The sequence below is a fragment of the Diadema antillarum genome, unplaced genomic scaffold (assembly GCF_040938485.1).
Source record: "Diadema antillarum isolate AM-2024a unplaced genomic scaffold, OU_Dant_1.0 seq00001760_RagTag, whole genome shotgun sequence".
Classification (NCBI taxonomy): Eukaryota; Metazoa; Echinodermata; class Echinoidea; order Diadematoida; family Diadematidae; genus Diadema; species Diadema antillarum.
The window spans coordinates 140,915-166,306 of NW_027272442.1; the positions used below are offsets into that span (position 1 = coordinate 140,915).

At 37.7% G+C, this 25,392-nt stretch overlaps 1 protein-coding gene across 1 annotated transcript in view; it reads left to right on the forward strand.

Annotated features, from left to right (window-relative positions):
* Positions 1 to 1,785: 1,785 nt before the first annotated feature.
* Positions 1,786 to 25,392, forward strand: part of LOC139712106 (mitogen-activated protein kinase kinase kinase 5-like) — a 53,354-nt gene continuing 29,747 nt past the window's right edge. Inside the window, exons 1-14 of the mRNA XM_071623942.1 lie at positions 1,786 to 1,906; positions 3,426 to 3,562; positions 4,714 to 4,917; positions 6,079 to 6,278; positions 7,849 to 7,924; positions 9,325 to 9,417; positions 19,019 to 19,125; positions 19,526 to 19,574; positions 20,087 to 20,208; positions 20,426 to 20,538; positions 22,586 to 22,745; positions 23,539 to 23,692; positions 24,167 to 24,286; positions 25,249 to 25,295. Coding sequence (XP_071480043.1) covers positions 3,434 to 3,562; positions 4,714 to 4,917; positions 6,079 to 6,278; positions 7,849 to 7,924; positions 9,325 to 9,417; positions 19,019 to 19,125; positions 19,526 to 19,574; positions 20,087 to 20,208; positions 20,426 to 20,538; positions 22,586 to 22,745; positions 23,539 to 23,692; positions 24,167 to 24,286; positions 25,249 to 25,295 — 1,574 coding nt within the window. The 5' untranslated portion in view covers positions 1,786 to 1,906; positions 3,426 to 3,433. The remainder of the gene's footprint in view (positions 1,907 to 3,425; positions 3,563 to 4,713; positions 4,918 to 6,078; positions 6,279 to 7,848; positions 7,925 to 9,324; positions 9,418 to 19,018; positions 19,126 to 19,525; positions 19,575 to 20,086; positions 20,209 to 20,425; positions 20,539 to 22,585; positions 22,746 to 23,538; positions 23,693 to 24,166; positions 24,287 to 25,248; positions 25,296 to 25,392) is intronic.

Consider the following 25,392-nt stretch of genomic DNA (forward strand, 5'->3'; position numbering starts at 1 on the left):
TCTATCTATCTATCTATCTATCTATCTATCTATCTATCTATCTATCTCTCTATTTATTTATCTATCTATCTATCCATCTATCTATCTATCTTTCTACCCACCATGGCTATCCATTTATCCATCTATCTACAGAGACTCCAACCCCAAGCACCTTCTGATCTGGAGATTCTCCCGCCTGAAACCCCTATTTAAACGGGAGACTCCAACTCGATGTGCGCGAAGCGCTAAGTTCCTTGCTGCCGGGGTCCAACTCTAGGGTCCTAGATGTTATCTCGCGCTAATTAAGGCTTATTTTACAACATGCGATGACACAGAATAAGAAATCATTTCAAGCGGGAGAAATTAAATCTCAAGCGGGAGAACAGGAGACTTTGCAAAAATGGGCTTTCGGCGGGAGATCTCCCGTTGAAAGCGCGGGGAGAGTTGGAGTCTCTGTATCTATCTATCTATCTATCTATCAATCTATCTATCTATCTATCTATCTATCTATCTATCTATCTATCTATCTATCCTGTCCACTGTCTGTCCCTCTGTTTGTCCGTTTGTCTGTTTTGCCTTATTTATTTATTTATCTATCCATCTGTATACCTATCTGCATTATAATCATTATCTAAATATTTGTAGCTGTTTATTTTCTTGGTATTATCTGGGTAAGAGTGACAGGCATAGTACACCAATAAAGCATACGCAAAAAGAGGGAGATCTATGAAAGACTAGAGTAGGGCGAGAGTCAAAAGAATTTAACTCAGTTAAAGTTAACACTGAAGAGGGCACTGGCTCAAATTGATTATGTTCAGTCAGAATGATGTGGAAGCATGCTCTAGAGTAACACTCAGCAGTATGAGATATAACAATGAAATCCCTTTGAGTGACAATCATGGTTACAATGATGCAACATCGACGACGACGACGACGACGACGACGACGACGACGACGACAACACCACCACCACCACCATCAACAACAACAAATCACCCAAACGAAATATTTTGTTGAGTTAGGTCTATAAGGTAGGCCTACGAGATTCATATTAGTTGGGTATACATTTTTTTTTTTGTCTCGCTGGATAAAACTGTACTTTCCTACGAGTAACTGTACCTTCATTCACTTATGTATCAAAACTATAAGTATCAAACCATCTACAGTTTGTTTGTGTTGGAAAATGCGGGAATAAATCAAACAACACAGAGCAAATAATGAAAAAAAAATTACAAGTAATGGTCATAACTGCAATGACTTTCTAGGAATAAAAACGAAATAGTTATAAAACAATGGTGCTTTTTTTATGAGCCCCCCCCCCCCCCCCCCCCCCCCATCCATTTCAAGCTCAGTCGCTCATGATGATGGTCTCCTGCATATGCAATAATTATCTCAGTTATCTACCGGAAAATACTATGCATCTTCATTGCATATTTCATTATGCTTATACTCACTAACTGCACAATATTCCATTTCTTATGCTTATTTTGTGTAATGACTAATGTTATGTTATCATTTTAAATCACTGCACTTCTTATAATTTGTCTTTGTGCTTTTGAAATGTATATCTAATTTGTACTTGGTGAGTGCAGAAATAAATCCAACCAAACAAACATTTGATCCTTGTTCATTCGTACATTATGGCCTTCCCTTCATGGTATCGGATCACGAATTGTGTTGTGTGTACTCGTATAGGTACATCGCCTATTGGTAATCTATCAGAAGCCCGACGTAATTAATACCAGTAGATATGAGATTGTGGTTTACGCGTGAGGGCGTGTGTTTATTTTTCAGGGTGACTTTCTGGAAAGCTGGAAACTGACGCAGGTGTAAAGTTACTGCCGACTTCGAAACCAGTGTTGATGACCGTAATTCCACAATGTTTAGCCTATTAGTGCTTGAACGGAGAGGATTACATGAAAACTGAGTAAGATTTGAAATTTCTGGCATCATAGTAAATTCATTGATTGTGACCGATACCGTTCTTGAAGGCCGACCGCGGCCGCTTCCGATGCGATGGTGTAACGCCTATGTCGTTCGTCGCCCAGTCCCATCTATGGCATATCGTGTTATGATGGACTTGAATGAATGGCAGTAGCAAAAAAGTCTGGTGTAACAAATTAGAATCTAGATTTAGTGTAGAACCTAATGCCAATTGCTAGATCTATCAAAATGGGTTGGTTCCCAGCAAGATCCATGTACATGCTACACTTGCACTAGTGTAAGATTGTTGAAAGACTTTCATCAGCCTCGGGCAGGGCGGGGGAGATCAAAATAAATTTTAAGCTTCTCTATCACCGACATTATCAATCAGCTTTCACTAATCTGGCCTTTTCTCAGTGGACAGTGGGCAGTGCCTTTTCTGACCAGCTATCTTAATCTAGAGTGTAACAGTGTTGGAGATCAGATCTGAATTCGGATTAGCTAGTGAAAAACTTTCTAGATTCACAAAATCAGCAAAAGCTGCGCACGTGTGTGGACTGTTTCAGTCACTTGCAGTATCATGATTGAAGAGCGCGCGATGTTGATATGAAATTAAACATTTTCATCATGTTTATCATTGAAACTGAAATCTCTGTGACAGATGTGGCCTGTGGCTGGGTAACCTTACATAATGTAATTCAATGCTGTATACCATTATTACGCACTTCATGTGGATGCTGCATACATTGAACCTGGTAATGTATGGTACAATAAGTAGGTTTTGAAAACATCTCTCCTGGTAGACTGAGTGTGACATGACGTGCATGAAAGCTTCTGATTAACATGCTGCTTCTTCCTTCCAGAAATGTTCTGCATTCAGACGGGGCTTGTTCCAGAAATTCCCTCGGACGTAATCTAAACCCCCTCAGAAGACCATGTGTGGAGAAAATGTGCAACTTTGCTCAGACCGTTGCAATTTTGAATTTGAAATGATGGATGGTTTGCTTTATTTGACTTCTAGGAAAAAGTAAGCAAGTGCTCAATCACATGACTGTATATTAAACTGAGCAATGAGAATAAAGTGCCTTGCCTAGGGACAAGATCGCTGCAGCCAGGGCAATTGAAACAGGAACATTGTTATTGAAAGTTTGTTGTCTTTACATTTGGCCAAAACAGCTCCTCAATACAGTTACAGTGTAAATTTATTAGAATTAAACTTGTCCCCCCCCCCCAAAAAAAAGAAGAAGTATGTAAAAAAAAACTTGATCTTCAAAAGACCACTCTTTTCGATAAAGCAGTTAGTATTTTCCAGTAACTTCGAGGCCTATTTTTTCACAGTGCAGTCTTATCCATATTTTGCAAAATATTTTGTGACCAGAGCCATTAAATTTGTGTTTATTATGTCTATTGAGTACGATACTCAACTCTGTTTGCAGCAGGGTGCCTATTTCTTAACATGTAGGTGGACATTTGTGTGTAACTGCACATCTGTATGACTGCATTTCATGTTATTTTATCCACAGTTGGCAACATGTCCACCCTCGGTACCTCTCAACTCCGCATCGCTTACGTCTTCAGTGACCCAAGCCTGGGCACTCAGAATGCAGAGGAGTGTCTGAAGGCAGCATGTCAACAGGTCAAGAATGTGACACTCTTCAAGGTAGGAGACGTAAAACTTGACGCTTTCTTCAGGTCTCCTCCAGACCTAAAAGTGCACATCTGCTGTTTGCCCATGTTTGCTTAATAAAATTTGCTATAAACTTGTGTAACATGACACAGGAATGTGAAGAGCTCAAGAAATTGTCTAAGCGTGTGTCTTTTTTCCTTTGTTTTTGGTTGTTAATGACCACCATAGCCATTACCTTAGAAGAGCTTTCAACCAAAAAGCGCTAAAATCCATTGAAAAATGATGAATTTAGCGCCTTTTGGAAGCAAGCTTTTCATATGTTGTCACATATCTTATGCCCCAGTCAAAGGCTGTTATTGTAACCTTGTGCTTTGTCTATTGTACTCAATTTAATTCAGTCACATTAATGATAACTTTTGCAGTTATTTTTACATATTGAGTACAGAATTCGGAGTACTCTGGATGTAGTCTTCTCATGCAGCAATGGTGGTGGCATTGAAACTGAAAAAATCCTTAACTTTTGAACTGAGTATGTGATTTTCCTCATACTCTCACTTCCATGTTTTACTGATATTGCTGCATTCACTCAATCTATGAATATATTTGGGTGAACTTGTCCTTTATACAAATACAGTATGTATAAGATAATAATGCTCCTGTGTAGATCACATAAGTTTCAAGCATTTGGAGAAAGAGTAGCATAGCACACTTGCTTCTCACTGCTCGCAATTGTGATTTCCATAATGTCAGTCGTGCAAGTATTTGTGTGGTATTACATGTATACTGTATGGGCAATATATTTTGTTAGTATGATATTTCTTGATTGGGACTTACAGAACAGTGTTGCGAGTGGTAGAATTCACATCGATGGGATGGGAATAAAGCAATTAATTAACAATTTCAATATCAATTAGCAACCTTGTAACAAATACCAGGCAACGCTGCACACTAGCACTGGTCCAATGGTCCAAGACCAGTGAAAATCACTGTTAGACCAGTGAAAATCACTGTTGGACCAGTATTTTTTTCAGGAGTGGACCACTAAAAAATGGAAAAACTGGGTTAACTTACTGGTCCAACAGACAGGTCGGACCAGTAAAAAAAGTGGGTTGGTGTGCAGCCCTGATACCAGATATACAGTGTTAAGTGATGCAATATATTGTGTGCTCATCTCAAACACAAAGGTAAACTTTGAGAAGCTTGATTTCGGCGAGACGGGAGTCCTCGACCGCTTCTATGCCGCCGACGTGGTAGTCGTCGATGTCTCCGTCATGGTCCAGCAGAGGACGCTCTTCTATCACATGGGGGTGCGGGAAAGCTTCGGCAAAGAGAAGAACATTGTCCTCTTCAATGACTCCGTCGATCCCGACATTTCAGGGTCACTGGCAGTAAGGACCTTTCCTTCTTTTATATGCTTTGAATGCAGAATTTTTTGTGGTTCATTAATTTTTCGTGTATTTCACATTTCTTCAGGCTAACGCGACTTCTAGAACCCAAGAAAATATCTCTGCATTTTTTTTTTGCACATTTTGTATGGGTTGAATTGTGGGCTTTGTCAGTGGTGCCTCCCTGGTGTGTGTGTGTGTGTGTGTGTGTGTGTGTGTGTGTGGGAGCATGTGTGTGCAGGCAGTAGTTACAATGTGTATATTTCTGTTCAAACATACAAGTATATTAAAGCAATTGTGCAGCCCCAATTCAGGAACCCGCAAATTTGTTTTTGAGTCGCTCGGCAACAAAAATTTAGCTTGCAAAAATATTGTCGTTTTACAGTATTACCTATGTCTTTAAAAAAGTAATATGCTGTGTATAAACATAAATCTGTTATATACATGTGAGAGAATAATTATCCTGCTCATAACATGGCACATGAGAAAATTATGATGATAATGATTTGGACTGAAAAGAATAAATGAAAGAATGATAGTGATTTGAGACTTTAATGATTCACAGTTACTGTTACTTACAGGTCAATAACTTGTTGCATAAATATAAAACTTTGTAACATGTATTTACATGCAACTTAGGAATCAAATCAGTCATATCAAGTGATGAAAACCTCTTTTTATGCTGTATTACAACACATACTGTCCAAAACAGAAACTGAAACATCATATATATTTTTCATTTTTTTGTTTGGATGCATTTGATACATGTATGCATAAGCCCAGATTGTATACAGTGTAACTTGTGTATACATGTACCTCTGTACATGTATGTGTATGCATGTGTTTGCGTGTACATAACGGTACACCGTATGTATGGTTAATGTTTCCATGCATCTATGCACCGTTTGTATGTTTACATGTACATACCCTATGTACAGTGTATGTGTGTGTGTGTATGTGAGAACATGTACTGGTAAATAGAAAGTACATGTGCATGCACAAATGTAGTGACGTAATCTAAATGTATGAACCTATTGATTAGTTTATTCATTAATTTATGGATTCAGTTATAAAATATATTTATTTTTACATAATTTTTGCAACCCCTTCTGTCTCCTCGTTTACCACCCCCCCGAACTCCCCCTCCCCCTCCTCCTCAACCAGCAATCTTGCCATGGATCAGGATACACGTTCATCCCGTACAAGCTGGACAGTAAGAACCACTGCTACGTCTGCGACATGGCGTGTGTCTTCAGAGCCGGTAAGGCAGCGGACAGGGAGAATGACGAAGCCATGGCCAAACTCTGCCCTTCCCTCACTGACCGGCTGAAAGAAACCATCGACGAAGTCCACATCAGTAACAGGTGAGCTGGCCTAGATGGCTTGATGCGTTCCATGACATTTGCTCCTGCGACAACTGCTCTCATGAAATGTCTGCACGCCAAGCTAAACATAAAACCTACCCACTAACCATTACCCTAATCCTAATCTTCACATCAATCTAAATCTAAAACCCTTTCACAACCCTAACCCTAGAACACTCCTTGGAGAAAATAAGACCGGAGCAATTGTCGCAGGAGCAAATGTCGAGTCACTGGCTAGATAACCCTAACTAGGTCGGGGGGGGGCCTCCGAGGCCCCCCCTCGACGTTCCGCGCGATGTATCGCAATCGCAAAAAGCTATCGCCGCGACGTTTCATGACTTTCTTCTTTCAAGTCTCCCGCATCTTTTGACACCAAATTTGCGACGCCCAGGCGCGCGGTTCCAAAGTTACGCATAAATATGTACATGCATGTCAGACCAAAAATTGCTCAAAAACGTGAATTCGTGTACAATTTCAAAGCAAACTGTGCTTACAGTCAAATTTCATAAAAGCATGATTATTTTGGTGTTTTATTGATTAAAATCAATGAATAACATATTTTCGTGTTCAGAGCGATGTCGCGGACAAATTTCATCGAGAAAACAATGAAAAACATAAAGCCGAAAAAACAAAGAAATACATAAGAAATTCAAAAAACAATAAAATACTTAAGAATTTTTTCTGATATCACAATTTTTTTGATTACATTTGCTAAGGACACTAAAAAGAGTATTTACAAAAAAAATGTGCCTGTTTGAGCTTTATTTTGTGATTTATACCAAATAGTCTGATTTCATGCATCATTATGCACAAATTAGCATAATTTAGCATAAATGATTGTTTTTTTGAAAAATTAACTTCATGGTATTTTAAATTACATCATAGGCAATGTGTGTGCCAATTTTCGTCGCGATCGGACGGTCGACGGCCGAGATCTGGGGGGGGGGGGGGCCTGGGAGGCCCCCCCCCCCCCCCCCCCCCCCCCCCCCCCCCCCCCCCCCCCCCCCCCCCGGCTCTATCAACTACCTAAATAGCCCGGCCTAGTTAGGGATAATGCAGAATCAGACTTGCGCTGTCGCGGACCTGTGGATAAGATTGCAGACATTTCGGTTTTGAGGATCCTCCCTGGCTTGAGCTTGTTGGCAGGATTGTTCGTTTTGGGAAGTCACAGTTCTTTGAAATGCTCGTGTGGTAATATTTTATTTTGATTTCAATGATACTCAGAAGAACACAAAGCATGAGATTTACAACTTGAGAAAATGTCTAATCAACTGCCATTCCCGAAAATATTTATACTTACAAATGTCTGTGTGTACAGTATAGCATGGAAATCACATTTCTATTCTCATGTACAGGTACTTCAGATGTTCTTGTAATTTATGTGATTGCAACCAAACCCTGACAATTGCCATAATATATCATATTTGCAGTATGTAGATATCTAACTTGGAAACAAAGGCAATGTCTTGCCTTTGATTCAAGGACAATAGAAGTGAAAGCTTGAATGCTGGCGTGGTATACAGACAGGAAAGGAATGTTCACATTTTCATCACCGATTTTGTTCTTCCAGGAGCAATGCCAGAGAAGTCCTGCTGAATGACATTCGTAAAGCTCGTATGAAACTTAAAGGAGAGAAGCTAGAGAAGGTGAGTTCTGTGTATGCCATATATTTTGCAGTACTTGATTTTCACAAATTTCTTGACTCGGGTGCTATTCGCAAATTTTACCACACACATATATATCAATACTGATCCTGATGTGAATGTGATGTGCACATGTACATTTCTCCATCCATTGCTGTACTCTATGATTTCAAATTTGATCACTCATGAAATCGTGGCAAAGTCTTGGCTTTGCAAAAAGTTAGACTCGCTATTAAGTATGTATGGTGTGTACAGTAACACAGCCTAGTATCAAGTGATTTTATCCACCTGCTCTGTCCAGATAAATTTCTTAGGCAAGAATTAACTTAGTATTCATCAGTTGTTGCTAGCTAGGGCAAGCCTCCAGCAACCTTCATGGTTGTTAAGGTAATCTTTTGTGAACAAAGCGTGTATAGAATTTGAATATGTTATGGAAAACAGTCTGTTTCATGAAGTTGTAAATTGATGTTGTAATGATCCATTGCAAAAGTCATCAAGTGATAAGTGCACAGTTGGTGGTCTGTGTGTTGGGATTTCCAAAACTTACCTCACAAAATGAAGAATACTGATTGCATATATACATAGGCACAATTTAAAAGGGATATGTCAAATTCACTGACTATTGTTTGTATGTTTTTGCTTTCCATCTATGCTTGCTGTCTCTGACTTTGACTTTCTTCCAATGTGATACCAAGATTTTCTGAGATGATCCCTGAAGGAAGGAGTTTACATGGCAGAATGAATATATATGGGCCATGACACGAGAAAAGGGCCCTTAGCGGCGCTGCGCGCAAACGCTAGAAAACGGCGCGGACGTTTAACAAAGCAATACGCGCAAAAAAGATCAACTAGCATACTACGCGGAAATGCATTGACGCATCAAAAAGTGACAGGATTTGGACAAAACATGCTGTTTTGAATGTGGTAATTGGAGCATTTAGGAGTGGAATTTCAGACAGAGATTTGCATATCCAAATACGTCAGAGTTTCTTGTACAATATGGAGGTGAAAACTCATTTTCGGTATATAATGCCCTAAGGGCCCTTTTCTCGCGTCATGGCCCATATAAAAGTGTAAACTTGTGGTTCATCATGTGCATAGAGCTGAAAAGGTCTGTTTGAGCAGTGAAGAGTATCGAGATGATTCGGAAGGTGAGAGAAAATGAGAATATAAGAATTTCTTCATGTTTTGTCTCACCTCCCTAAATTTCATACTCTTCTCTACCCAAACAAACATTTGCAGGTTTGTATGCACACATGGTGAATTGCAAATGCTACACCCAAAGGTTCTCTTGCATATGAAATTTAACATGCACATATGCTTGGCCCACTCACTGTCTACTGCTGAAAGTCAATTCTGATAAGTCAGGTTTTCATCCAGTGATGTAATTCCTTTTTTCACAGGAACTTGGCAACCTCAAATCCAGGATGGATGAGCAGCTGTTACTGAGTGGGGACATCGTGCACCAGTTTCTTCTCTCATACAGAGAAATTCAGGTAAAAGAAACTATTTTCACAGTCTATATCTGATCCCAGAGCCCGGAAACAACATTGCCTTTGTTGTGTTTGCTGGACAGAGTGTGTGAAACTAAAACTAGTTCCTTCTTCTGCTTTGCATTGTTTTGTTTTTAATTTGGTTGTTCACTCATGTATATGAGGATGTGTGTAACCTCATTACATTGTGTTTCTGTATCTGTTTGTGTATGTCTTCACTGGTATACAACTAAAGATTGCCAAGAGTTGCATATTTCCGTCTTTGCACTGTTCTGGTGTTTACATTGCATTGCTCTTTCATTTATGATATTTGCATAAAAGGGAATAGGATGTTTTACACAGTTGTTAGTGTACTTTGCCAGACCGTTTTCATCAATAAATCCTCTGCACAAATTTGTTATACTCTCTACTACCTAAAATATGTTTTCTATTCAATTGAAGCAAATATTTGCTCTGTCAATTTGTTTTGCATGTCATAAAAGCCTAAACATGTCATGAACTCAAATCTTTAGATAAGTACCATACAAATATACTTCTTTTTTTTTTCCATCAAAAGGTTGCCAACAATGAAATGCAAAACTTGTAAAGTAATAACTTTAGATATCATGCTGAAAGCATACCTGCCATAGTAGTTTATGTTGAAGCGAAACATGATTGGTAGGATTTACCATGGAATGAGGTCCTTTCGATGAGGTCCTTCATGTAAACCGTCGCTGAATCCACTAACCGGCACACGCGCACCGCCGGTACGCGAAGTACATTTCGAGTAAATCGCATTTAAAGATTTCTGTTTTTTCAAACTATTAGTGAGATATGTTAATGGAATTGATATTCAATAAATTTCACTGTGACGTATGAGAAGAATCTGCTCTTTCTTGCTATACATAAAAATACTCCCAGTGATGTAAAACTTGCACACAGCGAGGCTATAAAGTTGTGTGTCGTTTTGTGAAAACTCCATACTACGTCCAAAAAAATCCACGAACCGGCACACAGCACTTAGTGTCGCGCAGAGCGTTCAGGATTCTCCGCAAAATAAATCCACGAACCGGCACACAGCGCTTAGTGTCGCACATGGCGTTCAGGATTCTCCGCAAAATAAATCCACGAAACGGCACAATGCGCTTGTGCCGCACATAGCGTTCAGCATTCTCCGCAAAATAAATTGGTTACAGCTCGTTATTCCGAAGGTTCTTTATTCCGAAGGTTCGTTATTCCGAAGGTTCTTTAGTCCGAAGGTTCGTTATTCCGATGATTCGCTATTCCGAAGGTTCGTTAATCCGAAAATGTGATGAGGTTTGTTATTCCGAAGGTTCATTAATCTGAAAATGAAATAAGGTTCGTTATTCTGAAAATGAAACAAAACTTGTTATTCCGAAGGTTCGTTACGGACCCTATACCCTATCATTTCGGATTAAAACCTTCGGAATAACGAACCCTATTTCATTTTCGGATTAACGAACCTTCGGAATAACGCCGCAAATGTTCGGATTATTGAACCCTATTTCATTTTCGGGTTAACGAACGTCTAGGTATAGGGAATTAGTGCGTTTCGGATTAACGAACCTTCGGAATCACGAACCTTAGGAATAGCGAACCTTCGGAATAATGAACAGAACCCAATATATTCACAAAACGGCACATGGCTTTCAAATTTATTTCTGGTTAAGGTTATTTCACTAAGAAAAGTTTAAATTAAATTAGCTCTTCTAGTAATCCTAGCACTGTGCTCTTGGCATTGTTGATCTAATATCCGTGGATAAAAGTATTGTAGAATAATTGTTCTCATTTAGATCATGGAGCTTCATGTTTATATCTTTACTTCTTCTTTTTTTTGTATTTTTCATTACGTATTCTCAATATTCATTTAAACAGAGAGGCAGCCTTTTATATTTTATGTTCTTCATGCACTTGCTTGTTTACGAAAACGAACAAATTCCCGACTCATTTTAATAGGTATGAAGACGTACATTAATATCGAATTAGAATTCACACAAATTCCTCGTACTCCCCTCCTCTCTCCATCACTCCTCCTTCAATCATCATCATCATCATCATCTACACTTGTTTTCTTCGAAAAATAATGACATTTGCAAACTCTCTCAAGTCCGGTATTATATTCAATCATTCATTAAAGGAAGAAATACACATTCCTTTTTTAACAAATGAAATTTATCTTTATTAGATTACTAGTATATTCAACATTTAATTCGTGCAGAACTGCCAAAAAAAAAAATGTAGGAAAAATAATTGTTTGAATATATACATTCATTACTACAATTATATTGTATTGTTTCAAAGTATCATATAAGTTGTACATTCCATTAAACGGATTTCCACATTTCATTTTCAGTCAAATTCAAAGTTCATTACTATGGTATTCCGTAACGACAAATATATAAGCAAAACTGCTGTTAAATAAGAAGCTTTTAAAATGAGATTTCATATTATCTCGAGGATAGACAGTAGTTCATTCAATCATAATTCAAAGTAACTATATTTCCCGTAATGAAAGAAATCTTAATGTTATTCACATGTTCTAATGAACAAGACAATTTCGAGGAACCCATATCACAATGAAATAGAAATATATTACATTGTACCTTTACCATACACAATATTCATTTACCTTTATACAATAAAATATTGCTTAGTATTTTTTATATCCACTTCTGGCCAAAAAATGAAGGAATCATTTTTTTTAATCATCAAATTAAATATTATTCATCTCTACTTTTTTGGAACCGATTATAAGATTCATTGCTCTCGCAGCTTTCAGCTCTCTGGCAGAAAGAAATTTCATGTTCATTCCGAATCGGCATGATATTAATCTCGTTTCCTTCTCCAAAATCAGTTACTGGATATTCCCTGTACACGAATTAATGATAAGTTTTACTTCTTAAACGTTACTGTTGTTTAAGTATGATTTATTTTGATTGCAGAAAGAAAGTCTAACCTCTTCTAAGTAAAAATTTCTTCAAACAGTACAAAGATATTGTTAAACACTTTACAAAGTTAACTACACAAGTAATGTTCTTTAAAAAGATTTCATACAGATGAATTTCTACCTTATATTTTTACAATAGATTTACGTGGAAATAATCAGTTTTGATATCTCTTCGAGTATCACACTTTCCACATTATCGTTAACGCAATCAAATTTTACATGTTTTTATATTTCTGCGGTTCTTTACGTCACAAATATTTCTGTATATAATTTTCTGCACATGTTTCTGTATTAAAAATAATATCGACACCTTGAAACTAGGTGACTGTTTTTTTTTCTGGCACTGTTCCTGTTTACAAGTAGACTGTTAACATATCAGACCTACATTTCCTCATTTTTCTTTTGAAAAATGAAATCCACAACAATATTCAATATAAAATGACATAGGTAATGATGGCCATGCTATAAGTCCTGATGTGGACACAGACTGCAAGAATATGGCTGTGTTCTGCAGTACATTGATCATCCAATAAAACATTTTCTGTCAAAGTTTATTAGTCATTCTCGAGGTGAAGAGAGAGCAAACAGAGAAAATGTAAGTATCCAACTGCTTATAACCCTCTTGCAGTCTCCTAACACCTTTCTAACTCGCACAACTTGACTTGAAGCTTGGTCCTGACAATTAGTTTACGTCTGCTGTGGGTGTCCCAGGTGCTGGGGTAGGCATGATTAAAAAATACTGAGAATCGTTAGTGGGGTTGGCCTAATGGCGGCCTGGCTAAAGGAGACAAAATGAATAGTATGATAGGTGAGCTGGTTCATAAACAAAGTAAAAGAAAATACATTTTATATCGCTTTTGATACTTATGTAGTTTTTGTTGTGAAAAGCACTGTTAAGCCAAAGAGAATGGAAGCATATTACAGTGGACATTGAGGATGGCATCATTGTGACAAAGCTGTGCGGAGAGACCCATGGATTGATGGTTATCACGAGTAATGCCAATGAATAAAGTGACAGTGTAAGATACAGTACATATGATTAATGTCCCTTAATGTCCCCTTGATTCTTTCACATACAATATTTGGAAAATTTGAGACTCCATTGATAAACACATAGCAGTACGTTCAGTTCATTGTTTCTTCATTTGACATGTTGATTATTAATTAGTTTGTGGATTGTCAGTCAAACAGATACAGAGATAACAAGCTATCCCAAACTCTGCTGCAAGAGTAGTGTTCAAATTAAAAAAAAAAATATTAACACAAATTTCACTGGTTCTACGAAGCTTGCACTAGCTTCAAGTCAAAATTCATATTCAGTACAAAATGTCGATATTAACTTTTGAATACACACTATTTGAGAAAACTACTTTGAATAGGAGACACACCAGAGAGAAACCTTTGTTCGAAAGGCAGGGACTTATTTGTTATGCTGAATAAAAAAGCAACAACATACATATTTGCTTGTCATGTCTCTACCATATGGAATAATCTACCCCAGAATTTAAAATGATTTACAATTTATGTTAACAAATCTAAGTCTGCCTTGGGAATGCCTTCATTACAGTCTAAACATGAAACAAGGTATTATTGTTATTTGCAATTGTATGTTTTTGTGTAGTCATTTTTATCTTTGAGCACATAGGGACATAATACAGAATGTTCTATGTGCTACATGTAAGCACTGTTGTTGTTATTATAACTTTTATTATCATTTATATAATTATTATGGATAGTATTATTATCATCATCACTATCATTATCATAATTATAAGTAGTTGTATCATTACTATCATTTTTATTATTGTTATTGTTAAAATGATGTCATATATTATAATCACACTACCCCCCCCCCCCCCCATTTCTGCACACACACAACCCAAAGTCATTAATAAGACATTATGCAGAACATCAAGATAACGTTCTGCCAGAACCTGACTGCCCATTCATCAGGCACACACATTTGTGAAAAGTTCGCTGAGTGCTGTCTGAAGCAACTCTGCGATTGTAGTGAAATATTGCTATGATCTCCTTCCATAATGATCCCTTGCTTGGACTTTGGTGCAGATGTTCAGCTCAGCCACCCTAGTCATTTGAAGCTATTCCTGGTTTCTCTTGGCTTTTTCCACTTCGACATATCCAGTAGACAGCTGTCATCAGCTTCTCTCCCTATGCAAAGATGAACAATTGTTTTTCACAGACAATGATACTTCTATATTGCAGAGGGGAATGATGACATTTGAGACGACAGTCATAACATACTACTTAATCAATTTTCCACATTTGTAAAACTATATTGATTTGCCTGAGAAAATAATTATATAATAATGTTCCTTTCATATCAACACTTTGGTAATGTTTTGCTCAAAAGTGCTAATGCAATTCTGTTGAATTATAAGTCTAAATCAATGTGATAATGTACATAAGAAGACTATACTAGGATAACTTCTAATTGTCCAATGACACTGGATTTTCTGAGTAATATCTATGACAAAATAAAACCTAATACTACATGAATAGGTGTTGCACTGATTGCTGTTTATATCTTGCTCACCTTTTGCTCTGTGCACAATGTAACCTTTGAGTGCAGTAAGAAGAGGATGCTAAACCACACAAAATGGTGAATGAACACATTGTTGACTAGAATCAGGAGCAGAACTGAAGTAAAGAATAAGACAAAGAATAAAGAAAGCAGAACATCACAAGTGAAAATCAGTGACATAGTCAACCCCATGTAAGTAAAGTCTCAGACTCTTACAACATTTTACTTCTGAGTGTACAAAGCAAAAAAAAAACAACCCAACATTAATATGAGTGAAGCTATAAATGGATATTGAGACCTTTCATTTTCATTGTCTTTGCCAAGTATTTGTCATACAGTACGTGCCATTGACTTTTGCAAAGTTGATGGTATCTCATATCAGCACAGAGAGCTGCTCATTCCCCATCTCCATTGTCCCCCCCCCAAAAAAAAAAACCCACACACACACACAGCAAACATAAAAAAACAAACACAACTGCAGTTATAACAGTAATGAAAGATAAATGACACTGAAGAAATGCATATCGGTACCATATCAAGATCAGATTTAGAGACAGCATTGCCTTTATACCAAAATGCAGCATGACTGCAGGTAATTAGATGTCAAAATGTCGGATTCCATGTTATGTCAGTGCTTCACGTCCATCAAAACTACAAATACAGTTGTAATAAAAAAAAAAGAGTAAGATACACAATCATTTCATTATGTGAAAAGTCAAATTATTACTCGTATACCTGCACTGTGTACTAGTATTACACACTGGTTTGTCTAAATCCTTGTCAGATAGTAATGTAACTTACGGTTCTTGTTCAAGCTTGTGATGATGGTAGAAATCTGCAGGAGTGCGGTTTGGAGTACAATTTCGTAAAGCAGCCCATCATCGAAGAACATCACTCATTTCAGTCCAGTCTGCAAGTTGTTGCGTTGTCCACACAAATGCCTCAATATCTGTTTGGAATGGAAGATGAATGCTAGATGTCAATCACATGAAACTCCATCCCTACTTACAATTCTGTAAGATCATTAATATGAACCACAAATTTGCACAACATCACACTGCCCCCTTACCCACCTCCTTTTCATGTCTACATTATATGGCTTATTAGAATCTGAGGTTTGGGAACATCACTCTGGTCTAATTTTACAATTTGCACAGTTCTGAATCCTCGTACCTCCCCACCCACCCCCCACCCCCCCCAAAAAAAAAAAAACCATTGTGTTTCAAAGAACCATAGATTGTAGAAAATCATTACAAGCAAATATCACAAACTAAGGCAAAATTACTTGCCACATACATATTTATAATGTTTACATTTAGGCCTATAGCATGATAGAACAATTTATGAATTCAGGTGCCGAGTATTAACGTTGCGTAACAAATATGTTTTTGCTTGCTGTCTATCCAAATCAAATTTGCTGGTATGAATATTCACGACAACTTTATCAAACCTTGTTGTTGTTCTTAACGCCTCAATTTAGACAATGAGGTGGGAGGAGGACCTTCCTCATTTAGATTTTAGCACAAGTAGCTTTAAATCATTTTTTTCCCACTGAGACCTCAAGGGTAGTCAGTGAAATAATGTCACAGTAACCTGGACAGGTAACGGTATTCAAGAACACTATTAATAATTTAGCACTGTAACACAGTTAACTATCTAAATTAGATCTAGAAGAACTGTAGATAATTCCTGGAATATTCAGAGGATCTATAAGAGAGCTAAATTACCTGGGAAGAAGTAGGCCGTAGCATTACCAACTTGAGCTCGCGTATTACAGGCAACAATAAAATTGTACAATATATCACCATTTTAGTGCGTTACAGATTCGATGCAAATGTGAGACAAGTTCATTTGACTCTTTAGTTCGAACCGCTTTCCCTATTCTTCACTTACACCGAACAATAGCTGTGGGACTGCAAACGTAGAGTACGAAGGCAGGACAGAGCCAAACTAAGTCATTGTGACCTGTTAGAGTACATATTTACACTTTTTTGATATTCTAATTCCTTATTTACAAATCTACATTCAATAAAGTGAAAAATTCGAATAATTCAACTGTCAATACAGAGCGATATGTATCTTTACCGATTTCATCTGTCTGGTTTCCGTTGCTCAGGGCGCAGCCATTTTGGACGAGCGCGTACGAGGACGTTTGACAGATCAGTGAATTCGATGACGTCCGGCGTGTACGCACGCGATAGTGCCACTTCGTGAAAATCTAGACCGACCAGTCGGTGTTTTCACGAAGTGGCACAGTCGTTATTATTACGTAATTACTCAAGATTGAGGTTCAAAAATTTGTCAGGTTGTAGAACTCGGTATATACTATCATAATATGCAAAAATCTCAAAATCGACAATTTACTCGATTTTGGCCGGTTGTGCCGGTTCGTGGATTCAGCGACGAAACAAAGGAAATTGGTGAAGTTTCTAGTTCAGTGGGAGACTTGTGGGGTGATGACATCAACACCTTCGCCAATTTGAATACAGTTGAACCTCTCGTATCCGGACAAGTTGGGACCGGGGCTCATCCGGTTAAGGGATTTGGCCGGATACTGGAGACTCAATGCTTTATACATGTACATATACATACACATGTACTGATGTAGCCCATTGTACTACCACATGTAGTAATGTGTATACTGCAACCTTTTCATTGTTACATTTGGGGATGTTAAAATGTCTGAAGATAAGCAATTTGGGAGGAAATTTGATGTAATGTATGTTAATCATGTTGGAAGTAATATGTAATTCATGTGTGTTTGGGAATCCCCCTTTCCTCCCGTAATTATTAAAAAAAAATCACGGCAAGATTGCGTCTGTATAATAGAGAGATCCGGATAAAGGGAGGCCGGATAAGAGAGGTTCAACTGTATGTGGTTGTGGCTAATTATCGCTGATTTTTGAAAACATATGAGGCTTTAAAATTCAATAACTTTCATATTTTAACTCCATTTTTAATGAAACCTCTTCCATTGCATTCATATGATTTTACTGTGTGTAGTAAAGCTAACTTGAAAATAGTGTGGAATTACACTTTAATCAAATCAGTATTTTTGCTTTGAACACTGTTCCAAAAAAGCATCAGAAACTTTGAAATTGAATGATTTTCTTGTTTTAGAGCCTATCTTGATAAGACCTCTTCCACTGTGCTGTGTGATTTTACCGTGTGCTTGAATCCTAAGTTGAAAAAAGTGTGAAATTATGCAATTTAATCAAATCTGTATTTTAGTTTGACGTACTGTACTGAAATATAAATATATTATATGGTATTGAGGTATGGGGCACTATTTATAAATCTCACTTAGATTGTATACATATTTCTCAAAAAATGGCTCTGAGAGCTATAACATTTTCGTCGTTACGAACACATTCAGAACCATTGTTCCAACGATTCAAACTTCTAGATGTTGTTAGGTTACATAAGTTCTCAGTTCTTACATTTATGTACGATCTCTGCAACGGAACTATTCCGCACCCTCTGTATGACTATTGCCAAATTGTGCATCATACTTACAGGACAAGAACAAATGAAAAAAGAATGTTGTACTTACCAAAACTTAGAACCACACAGGGACAATTTTCGATTTCTTACTTAGGACCAAAACTTTGAAACACATTGCCACGAGAATGTGTGAACAAAGCAAAAGATCTACATTTCGTAAATGCCTTGCAGATATCCTACTCTAATAGATATTATACTGTGTCAGGTATTATTAGTTTTCTATGTTAGAAAATGAATGATGTATATATATTCACAGTCATTTCAACTAACCATGTAATAATTTTTCTTTTGTATTTAGCTTTTAGTATGAAGATCAAGGTGACCAATCTTGACTAGCACTTGGGCTAACTTTGGGTTTCATGTTAGCAACAGCAACTTTGTAGAATTATGCTACATGTATCACATTTAACTCTCAAATATCATCATTTAATCATGTTATTGTAAAGGAGTAACAGATAAGTATATTTTTTTCACATATGTATGTAAATACAATTGTGTTATGATTCTTATATGTACATGTTCAAAATGTTGTTGCTAATAAAAACTTCAAACTTCAACTTCAACTTCAACTTCAAAATGATCTTCTGTACTCTTTATTCTACCCTTGACAGGATTACAATGCCATGGTGTCGCTGGTCGAAGACATCAAACAGCTTCCCAATGATCATGTGACCGACAAGCCCGCCATCTTACATCTCTACGCCTTTGCCCTCAACAGGTTAGTTCAGACCATTTACCTTTTTTTCCCGCCAGCATCAGGGTGAAAAGATTTGAAGATGTTGCTCTTGACATTGCAGTGCGTACCCTTTCACCATTTGATATGCATCAGAGTCAAAAGTTTGTAAGTGTCTCATGTAATTGACAACTTTACTGACCTCAAGTACATTACAATGCACCCTTGTTTCAAATATTGCAGTTGATTATTTTGTCACACTTTTGTTTTAATAGATTTTGTGGGTATTTTTAGAATGTAGAACTTGCTGCCATCCAATGTCAATGAATAAGCCGTAATAGTATGCATGATTTTCACAAATGTGATAATTTTGAAATATACTAGTATGTAATAAATGTATTCTGGGACCATTTTCATTTTCCTTGCTGTCTCATAAATCTTACAGGAGGAGAAAGCCTGGTGACAGAGAAAAAGCCGTAACTGTCATCACAAAGGTAATACAGCCACTCTTCTCAGTGGAATTCTTTCTTTAAGCTCAGTACTTGCGATTTGATATCTGTGTGCTTGTGGATTCAAACATTACCATCATACTGTGTCGTTGTTCTGTATGAGAGCACTATGAACAAAATATGTGTTATGTGAAGCAGGATGCAAATCTAATCATAATGATTATGATCGTAATTATAATGATACATGTAGTTATGGTTCCAGTTACCCCCAATGTAACACGAAATGAAATCCTGTTTATGCCAACTCAAAGTGTTATATATATGTCACACTTGCATCATTTTAGTCTTATCTTGGACAAAAATTTTCATCTGCTACATGTGTCTTTGTTGATTTTTTTTTTCCACATGAAGATTTGTAAGTCAATAAATAACAGAAGTCTGTGAATGTTGCTAGAACATGTGCACTGTACCCGCATTCCTGTTGCATAATGCAAACTAAAAAGCAGCTCTTCTCCATATAAAAGACACTGTGATTTCTTACGTCCTGTCCATTGCAGGGTCTGGAAAGCGAGGAAAATCAGGTGCCGGACATGTTTTGCCTGTGCGGCAGGATTTACAAGGACATCTACACCGAATCCAACTATTTGGATGCTGAGAGTAGGGACCATGCTATCCACTGGTGAGTGCCTATCTGCTAGACCACCAAGCATCAGCCTGACAGCCAGTGCTGGATCTTATCCGTACCTTTTCCATAGTATTTATGCTCATGATTTTTAGCATGACTATGACTAAAGCACTGAATATAATTAGTGCTAATTTACATCGATGAAGGGCAATTTGTCATTCAGCTGTAAGGATTACATTTGTATGCACGTTTCTGTTTTTTTTCCCTGTAGGTACAGAAAGGGCTTCGAGGTTCAGCCCAACGAGTATGCAGGCATCAACCTGGCCACCCTCCTGGTCCTCTCAGGTCAAGAGTTCACCAAGTGCCCAGAGTTGCAGAAAATAGGTACATATTATATTCTCCTTTCTCTTATTAGGCGCTCTGTTTCTAACAGGTGCCATTTCCATGGTATTCCTTGGCATGCAGCGTTCATAGGAGTGCACCAAGAGGTTTGAGTAAACCAGCAAGTATTTTCCAAAAGTCTGTCTAGTAACTAAGTGTCTTGCAGATGACTCAACGGAGTAACATCCTGCTTTTTGTAGTTGACTACGTACAGTATTTTTACAAGTGGCTAGAGAAGCGACTATGTTAATTTAGTGGGGCAGTGTAGCCAATCTGCAAAAGGATCATTAAGTTAATGTTGATGATTTGAATTCTGGAAACACTACACTCATTTGCCATATTATACACCATGCTTGTCACATTTTTTTTTTTTTCCAAATGACTAGTTATCACAAAAGTGTGTTGAAGAATAAGATCCTTATTCTGACTCTGAAATCATCTGTATTAAGATATTGTCTGTCATAAAGTTATGTTCATTGTCATTGTACAGAGAACAGGAAGGACAGAATTAATTAACATTATCAATATTCTTGCACATTAAAATAGATGAGCAGCTGTTTCTTGTGTTACCAGAGTTCAGATCATAGTATGTTGCACAAATTATGTTTGTGTTCACGATTGCAAGTTTTCATCGGTGATCCTTATTTTTTTTGTTAAAGTCACCTTTTGTTTAGACTTAGTAATACTCAGAGGGGTAAAAGATGTTTACACAAGTGATCTACAGCACATCAGTAATGATTTGATTAGCAGTGTAACAAAGTCAGTGAGAACCAAATCTTTTATCCACATTGCAGTGGGTGTTGGATTTTCCCATTAAGCCATTCACCCAGTGTTGTAAGTTACTGTCTCTGTGTTTGTTTGTTTGTTTGTTTGTTTGTTTGTCTGTCTGTGTGCTTGGTCCCATCCAGCACAATGATGGACAATAAGCTGGGCGCACAGTTGCATTCACGTCAGAGAGAAAGTTATTGTGATGAACCGAAGTCTTATCGTTTCTGATTTGATTAGAAGTATGACTGGAAAGTAGAGGTGGTGCATTACCCACAATGCAATGGTGTTGAATTTACACAATGAATGTGATTCGTAATAATGTCTCAGTGATTGTTGTTTATCCGTAATTCCTGGTTTTTTTTTCCGATTTCATCGTTCAAAATGCATTTCCATCCCACCGGGCAAGTGCTAAAATTTTATACTAGAGAAAAAGTTAAGTGGTTGGAGTCTGTCATGTATACAATTTAGCCATATTACCAAATCAGTCGATGTTGATTTGAAAAAAAAAAAAAAATTAGTGTTTGGTTGCTCGCTGGCATCTATGTGCATTTATTTATTTATGTGTGTTTCCTTTTTGTCCGATCAAGGCGTGATGCTGAACATTGTGGCGAGCAAGCAAAGTAAAGAAAAAAAGTTTACCAAAGTTATTATTAGTATCACATCTTTAGCAATTTCACTAAAGTCAGATGGTGTTGGATTGTAGAGAGTGATCATCTGGTCAGCTGGGGGTCTCTTTGTTCATTTGTTTATTTATTGATTTGTTTATCTTTGTCCCAGCATGCATGACATCTCCTGGGCAGACAGAATATAGTTTGCATTGATTCATATTCTAATATCTTAGATGATTGGTTGTATCAGTGAGTCAGCTGGTTTTGAATTAGAATAGTAATGGTGTGATGAGCAACTATTGCTCCTTTCATTTGTTTGTTTTTGTCCCATAAGTTATGGTGATGCCAAAAAAAAAAATCTGCTTGGCAAGCAGGTATAGTTTACAGTGATTCAGATTTCATTTCTCAGGTGGTCAGCATTATCACTGAATCAAAGGGTGTTGTATTTGTCTGTTTGTTTGTGTGTTTGTCTTTGTTCCATCAGGCATGATGCTGAACAACCTACTGGGCTACCAGAGTAAAGCAAAAATGTACAGAATTCATTCCCCGGTATCACTTTGGAGGTGGTTAGTGGTATCACTCAATCAGGTGATGTGTTGTAAACATTAAATGTTTGATAAGTTGATGTCTCTTTGTTTATTTGTTTGTTTGTTTGTTTGTGTTTGTCCCATCAGGTATGACGCTGAACAACCTGTTGGGCAAGAAAGGCAGTCTGGTCTCATTGGAGGACTACTGGGATGTGGCTACCTTCTTCGAGATAAGCGTGCTGGCCGGCGACTTCAGCAAGGCTTCGCAGGCTGCCGAATGCATGTTCAAGCTGAAGCCGCCCATCTGGTGAGAGATGATGATCATCTTCAGTTTTCATGTTTTCCTCATTGTTCAAAAGTCATTTGGTTAATAAAATGATTAGTCCATTAGTCACTTGGAATATCGCTTCCCAATCCTATGTCATGTGATCATTCTTGAAAGTCTGCTTCACAGTGTGATTTACTGCAATGTGATGTCACATGGCAAAAGATTGTCAGATGGCGTACAGTCTGAGAATGAGGTGTGTGATACAACAGGAGACAATTATTGTAATATCCTGTAACAAAGTGCAATGTGGCATTGAGTTGCATTGAAATGCTTCAGAGTTATCGTAAGACAAAGTTGCTCAGTGTGAGGCTGGCTTTAGTGCAGTTACTACAATCCCCTTCTCTCATAGTGAAAAAATAGAGTGCATCAGACATGAATAGGTGGGACTGCACTAAAAAGGGCATCACATTTCTGTCATAAATTTTGTTGGTTCTTCCCTGTATGATGAGAAAACAACAAACCTCTCTTTCCTTCCTTGTCACAACGGTGTATCCCATCGTGCAGTCTTTGAATGCGGAGATGACAGTTACTCCAAGGCAGATGAAATTATCAATTGTAGTAGCAGTTTATTATTTATTTCATTTAATATTTTACCCTTGACAGTAGTTGAAAGGATTGTGCAACTGTGCTAAGACCATGCACAGAGAAATTGGACAGCTCCCAGCTAAGCAGCTAGTAATGCACATAAAACTAAATCATTGATTCAGACAAAGCTCTGCCCCCTTGATAGACATAATAATCATCTGGATGTTCTTGCTGTTTTCCCCCCCAGGTACCTCAAGTCCACCCTGGGCAACATCCAGATGATCTGCCGGGTGCGTCCGACGCCCGACGAGGACCCGACCATCGACCAGCAGCTCTTCAACTTCTGGCTGGACTTCTTCGTCGAGGCCACGAAGGAGTCGGTCACCGACGTCCGCTTTCCGGTGAGCAATGGCCACAGTTAGAGTTTATTTGAGAAATGAGTATGGAACATAGTGACATAGAGATCAAGCTCAAAACTTTCCACAAGTAAAGATATATAACTGTACCTGCAGTCTCATTCTTTTGATTCACAAAGCTTCCCAGACTAATTGGACTTTAGAATTGGAATTTTGAGCTCACCATGACCCAAAGCAAGTGTACTATTACTTGGTAACAGATGCTGACTAGCCGTTATTTGCCTATTTCTGTCTAAACGCTGACTACTGTCAGATCATGAGCTAATTTTAGTATTTATAAGATGGAATTATTTGCAGTAACTATGGCAACAATTAAAATACTGATAGGCCTTTTTTTTAATTCCTTTCCTGTCAATGGCCATAGTGACTGCAGTCACTAATTTTAGCAGTTGTGTAGTGCTATATTGAAGTTCTGTAGTATTGTTTCGTTTTGTTTTTCCTTGTGGTTTCGTATCGTAGGTGTTGGTTCAGGAGCCAAGCAAAGTCTACAAGCCGAGCTACATCACCATCAACGATGGCGACGACGAGATCGAACAGTCTGTCCGCCTGTGGCACGTGGCCATCGAGAAGGATTGCAGGGTAGGTGTCCTGGTTCTATGTAATTCTTTAGGGTAAGGCTCAGTCTGATATGTAACATCTGCCTTTTGTTTTCTTAAGAAGTGTGCCTATGACAGATTATGATGATGACAATTTTAAAAGATTAAGAAAGCATGTGTCCTGGTTTTATGTAAACCCCAAAGGGAAGGATTCATTGGGGGAGATGTGTACAGAGCTCTCAATACTTGGAGATACAGCGAACTGAGAAAGAACTATACCATGTTGGGACGTTTACTTTCACTTAAGTTGTCTAGTGTCACTTTTAAGAGGTTGAGAAGAAATAGAGTTTGTCTTTCATCGGACATGAAATTCAACGAAGTTTGGGAAATTCTTGTATGGCTTTTAAGGTTGACAACAGAATCTGTTGTGTACTTTGGATTGTACCTCTAATACACTTGCTGCCAAACGTCTTTGCTTAATGTTATGTAATTTGTTGATGCCTCTGTGAGTGCATGAAATATTATGAATAAGTGGCAATGGTGTGAAGTGAAGTGAAGTGTAGTGTTCTTTGAAGTTGGGTCAAAACCACAAGTCATTTTCAGTCATGCTCTGGCTACCCTTGAAAATCAATAAATCTTTTATTAGTTTTTATTAGTTTTTTTTTTTTTTTTTGGCAACGCATGTGGCGTATACACGGTGTACAGTGTACCCATAAGCCTTGTATGGCCTCTCTGAGCATTCTGATGTGAAAACTTGACTGTCTTGTGTGTGGTAGATTGTTCCTGTAGGATGCTTGCTGCTATTGAGAGCATGTTTGTACACTGTACATTCAATTCACAGTCTCAAAAGAGTATAAGCTCTGTCAGTCATACACGGGCCTACCCTTGGCTCGTATCAGATATGGCATGTGAAAAAATTATTTTTATCAGTGACCTTCCATGTGGCCGAGGTATGAGATCATACTGGGCAAGTCCTTGAACACTTTCTGATCTATCTTTTGGCAGGAAATCAGTGAATGGCTCTTCAATGTGTCGTCCATTAAAGGAATCAGGTAAGGAGAAAGAAAAGAATATAAAAAAAAAAGAATCTAGTGTGACTGCAGTTTCAAAGTTTCATGTGTTACGCCTCACTGCTTGATCTCAGAAAAG